At 39.5% G+C, this 16,770-nt stretch overlaps 2 protein-coding genes across 3 annotated transcripts; one reads left to right on the top strand and one right to left on the bottom strand.

Annotated features, from left to right (window-relative positions):
- The first annotated feature begins 6,304 nt into the window (after window positions 1-6,304).
- On the top strand, window positions 6,305-9,487 carry LOC122030859 (protein TIFY 3-like). The gene is made up of 5 exons (XM_042589912.1): window positions 6,305-6,509; window positions 6,935-7,040; window positions 7,112-7,310; window positions 7,443-7,500; window positions 9,178-9,487. Exons 1-5 carry the CDS (start codon window positions 6,373-6,375, stop codon window positions 9,260-9,262), a joined length of 585 nt encoding a protein of 194 aa, XP_042445846.1. The 5' UTR covers window positions 6,305-6,372; the 3' UTR covers window positions 9,263-9,487.
- A 122-nt stretch (window positions 9,488-9,609) lies between these two features.
- LOC122030850 (rhamnogalacturonan I rhamnosyltransferase 1-like) lies at window positions 9,610-13,148 on the bottom strand. 2 transcript variants are annotated; one of them, XM_042589898.1, is made up of 9 exons: window positions 12,836-13,148; window positions 12,274-12,729; window positions 11,555-11,622; window positions 11,350-11,438; window positions 11,059-11,224; window positions 10,696-10,985; window positions 10,413-10,617; window positions 10,176-10,333; window positions 9,610-10,034 (listed from the first exon to the last, which is right to left on the bottom strand). In XM_042589898.1, exons 2-9 carry the CDS (start codon window positions 12,545-12,547, stop codon window positions 9,806-9,808), a joined length of 1,479 nt encoding a protein of 492 aa, XP_042445832.1. In that variant the 5' UTR covers window positions 12,548-12,729; window positions 12,836-13,148; the 3' UTR covers window positions 9,610-9,805. The 2 variants fall into 2 exon arrangements, with proteins under 2 accessions (XP_042445832.1, XP_042445841.1); XM_042589907.1 differs by having other exon boundaries at window positions 10,176-10,285; window positions 12,274-13,148.
- Window positions 13,149-16,770: the final 3,622 nt, after the last annotated feature.

Genomic DNA, 16,770 nt, shown 5'->3' with positions numbered 1-16,770 from the left:
ACCTCGGACGTTGTGTGGGCAACGGTCTTCCGAGATGAGAAACCACCAAAGCACCTTCTTCTCCTCCTTGCAAGGTTCGACCAAATCAAGTGCACCTCCAAGGAAGAAGAGAAACAACCAACCAAGCTCCAAGGGATGAAAGCTTTCTCTCCTTCTTCTCCAAGCTAGAAACCGGCCACCACTTAATCTCCAAGAGCAAGGGGAATTTTGGCCACAAAGATGGAGAGAAGAGAAAGGATGAGGTCGGCCACACCAAGGAAGAAAAGAGGGAGAAGAATAATAAAAGTTGTGTGTCATGAAGGCACCCCAACCCCCTCTTTTATAATCCTTAGCTTTGGTAAATAAGGAAATTTAATTACAATAAAATTTCCTTAATTTTCCTTGACATGAATTAATTAAGAAAAATTAAACAAAAATTTCCTAAACCTTCATGTCATGGTCGGCCACATCAATAAGAGCAAACAAGGCAATTTCAATCAACAATTAAAATTCCTTATTTGTCTTCGGAAATTTTAAAAAATAAAATTTCCCTTTAAAATCCCTTTATGGTTGATAAAAATAAATTTCTATAATTTTAATTTTTCAACATGTGAATAATTTACAAAGAAGAAAAATAAAATATCTTTCCAATCTACAAATAAGAAAAGAGATCTAATCTCTTTCTTTAATCTTTTGTAGATCCTTTTAAAAGAGATATTTTAATTTTTAATCTCTCCAATAAATTATATCTTTCACATAAGAAAATTTTAAAATTAAAATTCTTTTTAATTTAATGGGGGTCGGCCACCTAAGCTTGGGTGCTAGCTTGACCGACCCCTACATCATGGGTATGAAGGTGGGTATAGGTGGGTATAGTACTCTATAAATAAGAGGCTACGATAGGGACCGAGAGGAGGAATTGGTTTTGGTCTCCCGATAAAATTAAGCATCTCGTGTTCACCCCGAATACACAACTTAATTTTATCAATAATAATTCATTCCACTAGAGAACTATTATTGAACTACCGCACCAATCCCAAATTACATTTTTGGGCTCCTTCTTATTATGAGTGTGTTAGTCTCCCTTTGTTTAAGATGTCGAATGTCCACTAATTAAGTGAGTTACTGACAACTCATTTAATTAATATCTTAATCCAAGAATAGTACCACTCAACCTTATCGTCATGTTGGACTAAGTCCACCTGTAGGGTTTAACCACTTGTTGACATCAAAGTTACTAGCCACTTGTTGAGCCACCAGTTGAGAAATTGAATAAACGATTACTTGGGTTGCTCCTACATGCCGAACTGCCTATAATCCAGCCAGTAGTGCCTCATACTCTGCCTCATTGTTGGTAGCTCTGAAGTTTAGCTGGACAGATAGTTGCATAATATCTTCTTGAGGGGATATAAGGAGTATCCCCACTTCGCTTCCTTGCTAAGTGGATGACCCATCAACATATATTCTCCATGTTTCCTCAGCATCACCTTGATGGATTTCTGTTAGGAAGTTGGCTAGGGCTTGTGCTTTGATTGCTGTTCGGGACTGATACTGTATATCATATTCTCCCAACTCGGTTGCCCATTTGATGAGGCGGTCGACTATCTCCATGTTGGTAAGAGCCTTCCCCATGGTGCTATTGGTCAGGACAGTAATTGGGTGTGCCAAGAAGTAAGGTCTTAAGCGGCGAGCCATAAGGACCAATCCGTAAACCAACTTCTCTAGGGTCGTGTATCGAGACTCGACCTCTTTCAATAGGTGGTTGAAAAAATACACTGGCCGCTGTACATCGTCCTGTTCTTTTACCAACACTGCCCCCACGACCTCAGGTGTAGCTGACAGATATACCCAGAGCGGCTCTCCGGCAACAGGTTTAAATAGTGAAGGCAAAGTTTCCAGGTGTTACTTTAGTTCCTCAAAAGCCTTGCTACACTCCTCATCTCACTGAAACTTAGTATCCCTTCTGAGCACCTTGAAGAAAGGAAGCACCCGATCTGCGGATCAAGATATGAACCTGGAGAGTGTCGTAATCCTACCCACCAGCTTATGTGCTTCTTTCAGATTCTTGGGCGCTTGCATGTCTTGAAGGGCTTGAACCTTCTCCAGGTTGGCTTCGATTTCGCTCAGTAACGAGGTACCCAGGAATTTTCCCTCTCGGGCTCCGAACAAGCACTTTAGTGGGTTTACCTTTAAGTCATACTGTCGCAGCGTGCCACAGGTTTCCTCCACATCGACGATAAGGTTTGTTGCTACAGTGGACTTGATGAAAATGTCGTCTACATCAACTTCCATGTTTCGCCCAATCTACTCCGGGAAGATCTTGTCCAACATCCGTTGATAAATGGCTCCCGCGTTGCATATACCGAATAGCATAACTGTATAATAGAAAGTGTCATCAGCTATGATGAAGCTAACTTTCTCTTGATCTTCTCGGACGAGAGGAATTTGATGATATCCTTGATAAGCATCAAGCATGTAGATCCTCTCACAACTCGAGGTGGAGTCCACATCTGGTCGATCCTTGGTAGCAAGTAGCAGTCTTTAGACTGGCTCCATTGAGGTCTCGGAAGTCGATGTAGACCCTCCACTTATTGTTAGGTTTGGATACCAGGACCACGTTAGAGAGCGAAGGTAGAAATTGTACTTCTCTAACGTGTCCTGCTTGTAAGAGCTGATCAACTTCTGCTTGGATGATTTTATTTTGTTCGGCTAAGAAGTTTCACTTCTTCTGCTTGACCGGCCGGGAATCAGGCAGGAGGTGTAGCTTGTACTCAGCTACCTCGGGCTTGACTCCGGACACTTCCTCGGGGGACCAGGCAAAGACGTCTCTATTGTATGTTAGGCATTTGACCAAATCTGTCTTGATCTCGATCAACAGATCACCCGATATGCTGTTGATGCTCTCCAGACGCTTTGGATAGAGTTGGATCTCCTCTTAAGGGATGAGTTCCTCTGCTATAGTAGAGACTCCTCTTGGATGACATGGATCCTTCCATCTTGGGTTCTTTGAGCTTTGCGAGCCTCCACCTTCATAATGTCGACGTAACACCTGCAGAAGACCAGTTGCTTGCCCTTGACTTCCCCGACCTGGTCGCCTACAAGAAACTTTATCTTCTGATGAAAGGTGGAGACGACCACTTGAAACTTGTGCAATGTGGGTCTTCCCAGGATGATGTTGTAGGAGGATGAAGAGTTCTACAATGAAAGTGCTCTTCCAGGTCCTCACCAATAGTTCGCTACCAAAAGAGATGGCTAGCTTAATTTAATCCATTGGTCACACCTCGTTGCAGTGAACCCATATAAGGAAGTAGCTACGAGTTGGAGCTCACTAGCATCTATCTGCATGCCCTCGAACGTATTCTTGAACAGCATGTTGACAGAGCTTTCGGTGTCAATGAAAACTCTGGCCACGTGACTGTTGGTGATGACGACTTTGATTATAAGTGCATCATCATGAGTGAGCTCCACTTCCTCCAGGTCTTGCGACCCAAAGTTGATTATGGACCTAGCAGCTTGTTCCCGGCTGCACCCCACCACATGTATCTCCAAGCGGCGCTCATGGGACTTTTGGGCCCGGGTGGAGTCCCCATCAGTGGTCCCCTGGAGATCATGTCGATCTCCCAAATGGTGATATTTCCCCTGTTCTCTTCCTGGGGGGGATTCCATAAGCTCCTTTCCCCGACTTGGTTGCTGGATCCCCTGACCTGCATTATCGGGCAGGGGTTTACCTGATTACCTTATGATAGTAGGCGAGTTGGCTAACAGTTTTTGAAGCTTGGGCGTGATTTTAGGCGGAGGTAAGCCCAGTTCAGCCGCCCTATGAGGATCTTAGGCAAACTAAATGCAATCTCCAGTGGAATGGGTATGAGACCTATAGTAGGTGCAATAACGGGGCCCCCACTGACCGGGTCTAGGGGCTTAGACAGTTTCTACTCGTTACACTACCCTAGAATCCTGACCAAGCAAAAATCCTGGTCGAGCATCCCTGGAACGGGGAAAGAGTCGAGCTGGAGGTTGGGGCGACTTTTTCTCTAATTTGTTGGCAGGAGTTGGTGTCTTGTCTGCCTTTCGCCAAGCCGCCTGGGCTTCTTCTACATTGGTGTAGCTGGCTGCCTTCCCAGCATCTCATCAAAATTCTTTACTGGCTCCCGAATGAGAGCCTGAAAGAACTCCCCCTCCACTAGATCATGAGAGAAGACACTCATCAAGATCTCTGAGGTAGCAAACTGTACGTCCTGAGCTACCTGGTTGAAGCGTTTGATATAGCTTCTTAAGGGTTCCGCAAACCCTTGCTTAAGGTGAAGAGATAGTGGTCTATCTTCTGATGCTTCTTGCTACTGGCGAAATGGTGCAGGAAGATGCTCTTGAAGTCTTGAAAGCAAGTGATGGACCCGTTCGGTAGTCCATCGAACCACTTTTGTGCCAAGCCAGACAGAGTGTTTAAGAACACTCGACACTTGATGTCTCACTATATTGGTGCAGCAATGCAGTGTTCCAAAATTTTCGGAAATGATCCTTCAGATCCTTTCTACCATTGTATTCTCCAATAGCTGGGGGCTTGTACCCCTTCGGTAGCTTCTCTTCGAGTATCCTTAGAGAGAAGGGCACTTGCTCCTTAGGCATCTCCCTCGGCTCTTCTCGGAGGACTATAACTTTCCCCTTTTTCGAATCTCTGGGCGGGGAACTCTCGGTCATAGAGGCATGTGGTTGTTCTTTTTTATTATAATAGTACATGCCCTTATTATAATAGTCCGAGCAGGGCTCAAGATAGAAGGCTTGAGGGAAATCCTCAGGTTGTTTCCTCTTAGACCCCTGTCAGAAATGTGGGTTTGTTCCTTTGAAACTACAAGCATCTTGTGTGGATGTGAAGTGGTGGTGTGTTTTTCGGAAGCCGCTTGCCTCTTGGGCTCCTTGAACAGTTCGTATTCTCTTACTGTCATGGTAACGTCGATCCTTCAGGTATCCTCCATCGTCACACTCCAGAACAGGTGAAGGAAGTTCCCACAGACGGCGCCAAATTGATTTTATCCGGAATATGAGTCAGATGAAGGCCGGCTGAGATGGCGTCAGTGTTGACGGAGAGGCGACTTGGACACACCTAGATATGTGCACCGGAAGACGGCCCCCCACATGGAGCTGAAGGACAATGGTGACGAAAACGGCAGTACTTAGGCTCTGTGCACACTCAGACAAGCACACAGAACATTAGAGATCAGAAACCAGAGAAAAAGTCCCTGGCGCAAACCCTCTAATGCTCAAGTCAGGACTTTTTTCCCCAGAAGAACAGTGTACGAAGGAAAAAATAACTATAGAAGACAAGTGCGAATGTGTGTGTGCGCATACTTGCTTAAGGGAGAAGATCTCCCTTTTTATATGACCATACGTACCTCTGGAGCTTGACCTCTGTCGGGTGATGGAAGACATGTGGTGTCCTCTTATTGGTGAAAGAAGGCTCCATTCGCAAATAATAGCAAATCATTGGACTATTCCCTAATGTATAACAATTATTCCCTGACAAGAAGTTACGATTCTCTGACATTGTTGTTGTCTAGTGCTTCTTGTCCCACCCAAGTTTAGTTACGGACGGCTTGGGATAATCGTTCGGGTGTGGCACCTGGCTCGAGTCTTGATGAGGGAGACGAGCTGTGGCGAGGATCCCATCTTTCACGCCTAGATCACTGAAGGACCGACCGAGAGCTGTCTTACTGAAAGTGTCAGGCATGGCTATGCGGATCGGGCTGTGGAAACCCGACCAGTCGAGGCAGGTTAGACATTACTCAAGGCTACATCTCATGTTTTAGATCTGGGATCCTGACCTATTTGTACCCGATCAAAAATTATACAGCTGATGATGTCATGCGGTCTAACTCCTTCTTTCCCCTCCTAACTATTGATTGTCATCCCCCTTTAACTTCTGACCGTCACGTCGCTATATCCTTTTGACTTCTTACTATCATATTTTCTCAACCTTAAATTATCTTAACTATTTTATTTTATTAACTTCTAACTGTCTAACCTTATCAAAATCCATCCTTATGCACCAACGTATCAAATATCACAGTTTTAATAGAATTCTAATTATGATTCGTCGTGTAAATCCGAAAGTGCATTCACTTGGTATCTCCTGATCATTTTCGAGCGCCCCCACGTATTCAGTTGCAAACGGGCATCGAAGAAAGGGAATCGGGCAGAGTATCAAAACCTGCAAATGCATGAGTTATGGGTCGGTTTCGGATCCGATTCTTGGTCCGTTGACTCAAGACCCGGAATCCCAGCCAATTCCCACGTGCGCGAATAGAAAAATAGAGTACTGATACGTTAAGAAAAGGCTTCTCTACTCTCCTATCCACCTCATTTTGGAGAAGGCGAGAGGAGTGGCTGGTAAGCGCATCGATGGATCTCTTCGAGGCGCAGAGCAAGGTGACCTCCGGCGATCAGTCCGAGATCGAGTCCGTGAAGACTTCGGAGGAGGGAACCCCCAATTTCTTCCTCAAAGACTCCCCCGTCACCGCCTCTGAGACCGGCATCAGGTACTGGATACTTGGACTCGGAAGGTTGGGATTTTGCCTATTTTGAATCAAATTCAGTGAAAATTACTATTTTTGTGGTCAAGTTCACCTTTTGGGGTCGGGACATTGAGAAGGGTTTGTGATTTCTTGTTGTTGGGATATAATTTTGGAGAGGTAGGGGAAATTAGGCTATATCAGCTACTTTTGTGGAATTTGTTCGACTCCAAATGGAGAGAATTGGGGGAATTAGGTTATTCCTGCCGGTCTGTGAAATTTGTGCTAAAGACCCAGATACTGAGAAATTGACTTGTTAATTTTATGGATCTGACAGTTGTATGTGGTATAATCGGCGAAAGTTCTTGTTTGGCACTTGTGCGTTGATGATGTTCGCTCCCTTTTTAATTTTTTAGGTCAACACTTGGTTGTTTAATTGAATGATTCTTTAGGAACTTTCCGACGACGATACCAAAGCAAAGTCCTCCGGTAGCATCGCAGCTCATCATGTTCTATGGCGGATCCGTCAGTGTGTATGATGCCATTTCTCCAGAAAAAGTAAGCCTTTTGTTGTGTCATATTTGTATCAGAAGGTCTTGATCTAAATGTTCAGCTGGATGCTGAAACAGGCACAAGCTATCATGCTCATTGCAGCAGCGACGGCAGTGGCCTCGAGAGCTTCTGCCAATAAAACTGCTTCTGTGGCTGATGCCACCAAGACCCCAGCCGTAGTTGGTTCAGATGCTGCTCCTAAAGCTGCACAGTCATCGGCTGCGCCAGTGCTCACAAGAACTCTGTCATTTCTCAGCTCTTCAGCTTCGGCGGAAGGTGCGCTAGTGAAACAACCCCAGCTTGCTTCTAATTCGAGTAGTTCCCTCGGCAAGCTGCAAGCTGGTCATCTGCTTCTTCCTTGGCTTTTAATTAATTTTTTTAAAATCATTGTCTTTCATACTTCTCCAGAACTCCCTATTGCTAGGAGGCACTCACTTCAACGCTTCTTGGAGAAGCGTCGTAATAGGTAAACAATAAGATACAAACTGTTCTTTTGGATTTTTAGGGGATAATTTTTTCCTTTCTTGTTCATTTCATCTGTTTTGCTAAATCACACTTTTATATTGCTTCTTTTCATTTTGTTTTGTTCTATATTTTCACATAAAAGTGTATCATGAGGAATCATACCCTGTTTGGTTCTCTAAATAAGGAGTCACTCTTTCTCTTTGATTTAAGGTGATATTTTTCATTTGGATTTTTTTTTATGCCTTTTCTTTTGCAATATAATTGGCTCCTCAGCTTAAATAACTTCGCTCTCTTAGTTAAGTTGGTAATTAGTAGGTAATATACCAGTTTACTTAGTTTAGCCCTTCAGTTGCAATTATAGTTCAACAATCTTGACTCAATGAAGATGCTGATTTTAATTGGTAATATTTTGATTTAAACTACTCTAGGTCTTCTTTTTTAGATTTGGTGGACAACCTTTCCCTCTGATTCATGTATTGGGTAAATCCATAGCACAGCTTATGCACACTCAGAAGTTGACCTCCAGAATATTCTTCCCTAGTGGGATTTGAAGCTTGATCTTTTTAGTTGGTCCTCTGAATGCATTACCATTGCACCACACCACACCTGTAGGGGCAAAAATGTATACTCTAGGGCTTATTTTCTTCCTCTTGAAGTTGGCCTAATTTAGTTGTCTTTTTTGGGAACAATGATGCATGATGCAATTATAGTTCTAATGCCAATTCTACATCTCTCCTTTGTAGATGTTTACCTCCTTTCTTAGGCCTTGCATTTGAAGATATCTAGAAGAGATCATGCATGATTTACAGAAATCATTTTTTGAAAAGTATTTTATTAGCTATTTAATTTTCAAACTATTTTGTAAACTTTTGAACCGATACCTACCTTCTCCCCCTTTTCTTCTTTCATCTAGGGTGCTAAGGCCGTCAACTTAAATTGTATAAGAACTCTTTGGAGAAGATGGCTCAGTGCACATTGCTACTCCAAATAAGTATCTGATAAATGATCTCGTGATTATTGTTCTTCCAAATCATAGTAGTACAAATGTTTAGCAAAGATCCGATTCACCCAAAACATATAAATTTCAAGTTCTATAATTCTATTCGTTTTGGGTTAATATTTGTTCTCCTTTCATAAATATACTTATATAATGATTTTATGTTTCTTTTACTGACATTGTTATATCTTGCGGATTGCAACAGTTATGTTTGTTTTATAATTCTATCCCTATCTAATAATCTAAAAGTGTGTGTGTGTTTTTAGAAGTTCATACTACCCCCAAAGTTGTTGGATTCCTAAAGAAGTTCAAGAGTTGAATCACAAACTTGTTATTTTTAGCAACATACTCCTTTAATATTTTCCTGCTAGCTAGTGATATGAGAAAGATGCTGTTTCAAATGAAGTATGAGTGTCAAAGTATAGTAGCTTTGATACCGATAGCTTTGGATTTTAATGGCAATGTTTTCTCAAGTGTGCGGCTGTGCGTGCCTTACATTCATCAGTCCAGACCAACGCCGTATCTGAGAAGATGTATACTTAAGACTGAAAATAGAGTCCACAACAGTAGTAACATTCCTTGTAGATTCATGGACAGTATCCCGAGCTTGTTGTGAGCCTTGTGCACCGAGTGATCTTAACATATCCAAAGTTTACTCATATCTTACTGCTGCTTGATCAGGGTGGTGAGCAATGCCCCATACGCTTCATCGAAGCCGTTGAACACTACAGAAATGGCGTCTGAAGCACAGACTCAGCTCATATGACCAACCGACCGACCACTCTCAAATCCCCGTCTGCAGTCAACTGGGATCTTATATGCTGTAATCTACTGCTGCTGCTCTTAATTTGTAGAATACCCATGTTGTGTAATGTTGGGCTAAAGATTGTTCACAAACTAAGCTATATCGACTTGTTCCCTGAACCCTTTTTATGCTGTAAAATCAAACAATATTTACGATATCAAGGGATAAACTTATGTTTTTCCTTAACCTTTGAATAAATTACTGAATCCAGATACTTCACAAATTCTTTTAATCCTCTCTCTTGAGCTGTCTTAGTCTCTCTTCTTTTTGCTCGCACATTCAAACTCATTTTTTCATATACAAGAATGAGATTTATTGTGTAAATATGTTTTTTCTTCAACTGGATGAAACAATTCCTCCAGTGTTCTAACCTCCCACAATGCATCGATAGATGGATGAAACAAAACCATAATCCTTCTAACCTTGCGTGTCGGACCACCTCCATGAACAATTCTACGCATAATGGATGGAAGCGTTGACGCACACGAATGAGAATTCTGTGTTTCACCAAGCTTCTCGGAGGCATTCATGGGGATTGGCATAGAAGTAGTCCTCTTCCTTTGGTCTGTCGGGTATCGTCACTCTTCTGGCAGGCCTTCCCAGGCGAGTAGCATGAGCTGCCTTAATTGATGAAGAGAAGTCTTCCCATGCTAAAGTTCCATTAGTATACTGATCGATCAGGTCTACTAAGACCTTTCGATCTAGCGTGATGGTCTTCTTGAACCCCAAGAATCTGCGAATTGTAAAACAGAGAGATCTTAGAGAAATCAAACTTTTGTTTCAGCACTCTTTGTTCGTTAGTTCTTTCTGAAAAATATAGCAATTAGCATTCACTTGATAGTAATATACATCGATGAACATGAAAAAGCAGTACCTACGATGACCCTCGACAACTTTAGCCATGTTTCCATCGTATGTAGGAACGAAAATATCACTGGCTAAAGAAACCATGTAATCTAATGCTGCCATTTGCGATGAGTGATTCTGGAAATATTGAAGATCTGATGAACCAAGTAAAGTTTCCTTCCTTACCTACTCAATTACTTGCATTTAGAGATCAAAGTAAGAACACAACACTAAACAAACGATATGTACTGTCACATACGCTCACCAAATTTGGAAAAGCTTCAGAAAGAGCTCTCATTCGCCTTTCACCGCCGTATATTTCTCCTGCAGCTATGTATACCTGGATACGATGATCTATATCGAGCGCTCTCAATACCAGAGCAGTCTCTTCTGGTGTTAGAGGGCAGAGACCATCCTTCCTTTTGACGACTGAATCGATGACTTTCTCCTTCCACCATGGATATGCATATCTGCCAAATGGATACGTGCTCGCAATTTCTCATCAAATCGAAAATAGGACATTGCGGGAAGGGGGGAAAACCTCGTACCTCATTCTCGTCAACTCTTCTGCCTCTTCGTTAGTGCAACCATGAGTACATCCAGAGAAAGCCAACATGTCCATCTCATATCGTAAATGGAGAACTAAAAAGGGGCCATTCTGGTGAAGAATTCTGATTACCCTCCTACCTAACTCCTCGATCTGAGAAGTAAATTTCAATGCAGCGAAATTCACTCGACAACGCAACTTTTGAATCTCTAAAGGAAGTGCATTGTTGGCAAGCCGAGTATCCGTTTTGGTGAAATGCACAATCTTGTGCTTCTTTATCAATGACAAAATCTGATTATAAGGTAAAGATAACTGTGTTAATATATTCACATGTTTTTCTTCATGGTTCGAAAGGCGTACTAACCTGATTTTCATAATAAGATATGTCAGACCAGCTAACTGGTGGCATAGTGTACACTGATCCTTTCTCGACTCTCCATTTTAGTCTAGGTGGTAATTCTTTCAATATCCAGACCTCGTCCCTCAAAGATGTGATAAAATGATCGACATCGAATATATCTTGGAATTCACTGCCATATATGAACATGGCCTTTAGCTTTGAAAACTTTGCAAAGTTGGATGGAAGGTCAAATGAGTAGACCATCGAGTTATCAAAACCCAACTCTAAGCATTTAGATTAGAAGTGTGAGCGCACCTAGGGTCTGACCAAAATGATGATTTGTCCAACTCCGGTACTATAAGTGTCACATTCAAATATCTCGCGACGGCAACCATATCACAGATCTGGAAAATTAAGACAGAAATGTTCGATAAGTACCAATTCAATGCAAAGGCAAGAAGGAACTGCTCGTGCCAAAGGACCACCCAAAGATACTTTTTAAGTTGGATCAAATCCTTACAGCTGCTCGCATCTGGTTGAGCCCGCCATTGCACGAGACCATCAGATACCCATTGTTATTGTAGATTCCTAAATATAAACACAATATAAGTTTCATATCAGAACTTTGCTCAGTCAGGTTAACATAAGTGTGTTTTAAAGCCCACACAGAAGAATCTTAACATATAACAGCAAGAAAATTGGACGATGAGGTAGCTTGTTAGCTTCGGCATATCTATGTTAGCTAAACAACAATGATGTTGAAAATACAACATAGGCTAGCTCAAGTCCAAAAGGTTAATCAGTCACAAGGATGTCCTCAGTCTGTGTTTCACAGGGAAGATTGTGCCCTGAAAAAACTCAAACATGAATGGTAGCAAGTTTATGGTCAATCGTACCATGGAACCTGAAACTGATACTTGAATTGAAGAGTTGTCATAGAACTGAATTAGAAAGTAGAACAAGATACCACATCAGTGCTGTCAATTGGCCTAACAAAAAGTATAATAACAACTAATTAACAATGATCAAGCGATTTAACCGTGAAATTCAAATAAAATATAGATCTTGCTGCAGATACTTGATCCAAGAAATCAAGATGAGTATCTTGGAAATCAGAACTAAAAGGAACTATTTTTTTCTCCAGTATATGAAGCTACAATTATTAAAGAAAATTAAGTAATTGAAGGCGAGCAAAGAAAGATGGCCCTAAAAATCAAGAGAAGTGGAAAGAACACTCACTTTTTGGGGAATGAACGAACTTCTTAACGATGGCAGAGGTGGATTGTTGGCCTTGGATTGGTACATCGGAAGGGGAAGAGCAAGATGGCCGGCCATTCCAGACGCGTGGCACCCAAGTATGCCCTAGCGCCGTGAGCTGGAGAACGCAAGTCCAAAGCAGCACCGTGGTCGTCATCCGGATCATCCACACCTTGAACTTGGATCTGCACTTTACCTTCCCCTCGGCATAAGGTTTCAGGCCGTGATGCCTCTCTCCTCTGCTCTCAGATCCCATAAGCACAACCAACTAATCCAAAATGCGCTGCTTCTTCCAACACTAGAAAAAAAGCCGCCGGTGCCAAACTATAGGGATCCAGATAGCAGATACACAAAGCAATCTCCGATTTTTCTACTCAATGCGGCTTGGAACAGGGAATCCACGAATGAAAAATCACCGAATATACCTTCTCATAAACCCTAAATTTCCATCTCAGGCTCAGAAATTGGAATCTAGCCAGCTAATCATCCAAACTTGCATTACTTTCCAGATTTTTTTTTTGAAAAATAAATGATAAAATCCAACCTTTCCATACTGTATGCCACCTCAAGTCCTCAACCACGGCTCACGCGGCGACCATCAATCAAAGCCGCCAAAGGAACCTCCTGCCGCAAAAATCCACGCGGACCGCGGAGACGTGGCCAAAAGAGGCCAAAGGCTTTTCGTAATTGTGACGGGGACAGTGGGAGCCACCTGGATCGGCAAGGGATCAGGAAGCGAGTCCGGCGACGGCTCCGGAGACTCCGAGATCGTGGAAGAAGGAGAAGAGCGAGGCCGATCGAAGGGGAGGAGAAAGAGAGGCGTTTTATAGAGGATGAAAGCGAGGAGAGAAATAGTGGGCGAGATGAATGGGAGAATAAAACAAGAGATAAATTTTTAAAAACCAATTAATTAAGAGTATTTTTTTTAAAACAATTATTTAGTAGTTTTCTATATTTTTATATATAATTTTTTTTTGCTCTTTTCTTTATCAAAATTATGGTTTGAAGTTAAATGTGGCATTTAAAAAATTATTTATGTTGGGCCTCTACTTTACTAATCCTATGATTTATTTATTCAATGTATATAAAATTAACTAAATGAATAAATTTAAACAACTCAACTAAACAAATAAAGTTGAATACATATATGTTTAACTTATTAATATTCATGAATCATATTTATTAATAAAATTTTTATCAATATATTAAATAAACAAAAAAAAATTTCAAAATGAATAACATTAATTTATACTATTAAGCTCAATAACCAATCGAACATGTTTAAAATATAAAAATTTTAAATAATTAAGTAAGCTTCAATTAAAATCTTATTTGATGCATCTAAACAAATCAAACTCAAACTCATAAAAAAAATTCAAACCAAGCTTAAATAATCATTTCAATGACTTAATTTATTTTAGACTCACATTGACTTTGACTTGATTATCTTATTAAATAAGTATGACCACTATCAAATTTGATTAATGACTTGTCTTAGCTCGTTTATGGCTCTACTCATATAAAATGGCATGTTCAACTTGTTAATGTTCGTGAACCATATTTATCAATAAAACTCTTATCAACATATTAAATAACACAAAAGAAAACTTTCAAAATGAATAACATAAATTTATACTATTAAACTCAATAACCAACCGAACATGTTTAAAATATAAAAATTTTAAACAATTAAGTAAGCTTCAATTAAAATCTTACTTGGTATATCTAAACAAATCAAACTCAAACCTCATAAAAAAAATTCAAACCAAGTTTAAATAATCATTTCAACGACTTAATTCATTTTAGGCTTGCATTGACTTTGACTTGATTATCTTATTAAATAAGTATGAACACTATTAAATTTGATCAATGGCTTGTCTTAGCTCGTTTATGACCCTACTCATATAAAATGGTGTGTTCAACATGTTAATGTTCGTGAATCATATTTATCAATATATTAAATAAACAAAAAAAAACTTTCAAAATGAATAAAATAAATTTATACTATTAAGCTCAATAACCAATCGAACATGTTTAAAATATAAAAATTTTAAACAATTAAGTAAGCTTCAATTAAAATTTTTCTTGATACATCTAAATAAATCAAACTCAAACTCATAAAAAAAATTCAAACCAAACTTAAATAATCATTTCAACGATTTAATTCATTTTAAGCTCGCATTGACTTTAACTTGATTATCTTATTAAATAAGTATGAACACTGCCAAATTTTATTAATGACTTATTTTAGCTTATTTATGGCCCTACTCATATAAAATGATGTGTTTTTATTGGAGTGAAAAACCTTAAAGAGAATTTATGCACGATTTGAAAATACTATTTCGTATTCATAGACTCGAGTTAAATTGAATTATAGTCTATAACAATTTATTTTATGAATGCTATTATTAGATGATACTAAATTTTATGCAGCTAAATTATATTGTAAATGTTGTTAAATTATATTATATGTACTATTATGAATATCTTAAAACAAAATTTAATTGGTGGTAAATTATTTTAATATCGAATTGATTTGTCTAATCTAAAACCAGTCAATTAATAATAAATTGTCTTTAATATGCAAAATCTCGATTTCTTGACACGTATATTGTTGTCGAATTTGTTTTTACAAAAAAAATATTTTTTACCTTAAAGAATTCATTTAATTAATATCATGTGGCATGAGTGTTGGGCATGTTTAACGAAGACATGAACGTGGCAAACTCATCGCTTAACTAATTATTAACGTAGGATCTAACGAAGGGCTATTCATTTGTTGACAGTTGACTCATTATTTAATTGGAAAAAAATATATATCTTTAAAGGATATTGTAAAATAATTAATTAATTAATAATAATAATAATAATAATAATAATTTTAGGTGACAGTTTAGAGCATCCCATCTTTTTTATTAAAATACATAATTTAAGATAAAAAATAGTTTTATTAAATTTAAATATTTAATTTTTATTATATCATATATATTAGTTTATCTTTTTTTTTTTTTGTCTCTCTTATATAATATTTAAGAAATAAGATTTATTTTCAAAATTTAAAAAACATATATAATATAGCTGATAATTTTTTTAACTATCATATTCAAATTTCAGTATAAAATTTTTGCATAGAATAGGCGGATGTTACTAAGCAGATTTAAGTGTCATATCGAGCTGATCATGAAATCATAGCTAAGCAATAGTGAATTAACAACAAAGTAATGTTGGTGGAGCGGGGCTGATAAGAGGGGGGTGAATTGTCTATAAAATAAAATTATACCCTCCTCAAGGCTTTCAACTTAAAATAATAGTAATTATAAAAAATGATGAAATAACAAAAAAGAAAGGGAGACCAGAAATTGACTTGGTTACAACCAAGACGGTTGTTAATCCAAGACGGTTGAACAGCTTCACTATAGGCGGAGAAGCCTTTTTACACTTAGAACGCTCACTAGTTGCTAGGAATTGATTACAAAGTTGATTGCTTAAATGAATGAATATTTCTTAGCTCCATGAGCCTTTAAATAGCCCCGGAAAATCTTATCTCGAAGGTCTAAGGCGCCTCCAACAAGGTCCAAGGCGCCTCTAACCAAGTCAATCGGATAAAACTTTATCTGATTACAAACGACAAGTTTTACTGGGTTTGAGGCGCATCAAATGGCCTTGGAGGCGTCTCGGACTGGGTTTGAGGCGCCTCCAAGCTGTCTGAGGCGCCTCAGACAGTGGAGGCAGCTGAGGCGCCTTCAGCATTGGTCTGAGGCGCCTCTGGTTAGCTTCTTCAGCTCCTTTTGGCTTCCTTTCTCCTTCCGAAGCTCCGATTGATTGGGTGATTGCGGCCAACTGAAATAGGGCTCACCCGAACCTAATTTCCGGCTTTTTCCTCGAGCAGTCTTCCATCCCGGCTTTACGTCCCTCGAACGTCGCGCACGTTCTTCTCATCCACCGGTATACTCTTCCGCAGCTTTCTCATCCTTCGGACGCACCGAGCCTGTCGGCGCCCTTCCCGTGCCATCCTTCTCGCTAGCTGCGTCTTCCGCTCGACTTCCTGCGCTCCTAAGCTCCTGCACACTAGACACCGAGATAAAAAACAAACAGGACCTAACTAACTTGGTTGATCATATCAAAACAACCACGGAGTCTAACAATTTTCCTCTTTTTGATGTGCATCAACCCAAGTTTAAATTAGGGTAAAAACAGAATAGTAGTAATTTAAAGAAATTACAAAACTAATATTTAAAGTCAATTTGCAATTAAACTAAATTGCAACAAGCATAAAATTTAGTTCTGATACTAAATGTTGAAAAGTATAAAAAAATTTAACCAAAGTTAGTTTTAATTCCCCCTAAACTTAACTTGTACCTATTTCTCCCCCTTTGATCATAGCAAAAACAGGGTACAAGATATTTCAAAAAAATTCTAAGTCTTTAGAAAACTTTCTAAGATTTTCCTTAAGTTTTTGCAAAAAAAAAAATTTAGGTT

Source organism: Zingiber officinale, chromosome 1A (assembly GCF_018446385.1).
Source record: "Zingiber officinale cultivar Zhangliang chromosome 1A, Zo_v1.1, whole genome shotgun sequence".
NCBI lineage: Eukaryota > Viridiplantae > Streptophyta > Magnoliopsida > Zingiberales > Zingiberaceae > Zingiber > Zingiber officinale.
Note: the sequence above shows the minus strand (reverse complement) of the source record. Positions and strands in the feature narration are given on the sequence as shown.

What these genes read in the sequence shown, in the direction of transcription:
- LOC122030850 (XM_042589898.1), bottom strand. Translation starts at nt 12,547, where the DNA reads ATGGGATCTGAGAGCAGAGGAGAGAGGCATCACGGCCTGAAACCTTAT. An exon ending in TATCTTATTATGAAAATCAG is followed by an intron (nt 10,986 to 11,058) that starts GTTAGTACGCCT and finishes CCTTATAATCAG; the next exon opens with ATTTTGTCATTGATAAAGAA. An exon ending in GAAGAGTTGACGAGAATGAG is followed by an intron (nt 10,618 to 10,695) that starts GTACGAGGTTTT and finishes TCCATTTGGCAG; the next exon opens with ATATGCATATCCATGGTGGA.
- LOC122030859 (XM_042589912.1), top strand. Translation starts at nt 6,373, where the DNA reads ATGGATCTCTTCGAGGCGCAGAGCAAGGTGACCTCCGGCGATCAGTCC. An exon ending in ATGCCATTTCTCCAGAAAAA is followed by an intron (nt 7,041 to 7,111) that starts GTAAGCCTTTTG and finishes ATGCTGAAACAG; the next exon opens with GCACAAGCTATCATGCTCAT. An exon ending in TTGGAGAAGCGTCGTAATAG is followed by an intron (nt 7,501 to 9,177) that starts GTAAACAATAAG and finishes CTGCTTGATCAG; the next exon opens with GGTGGTGAGCAATGCCCCAT.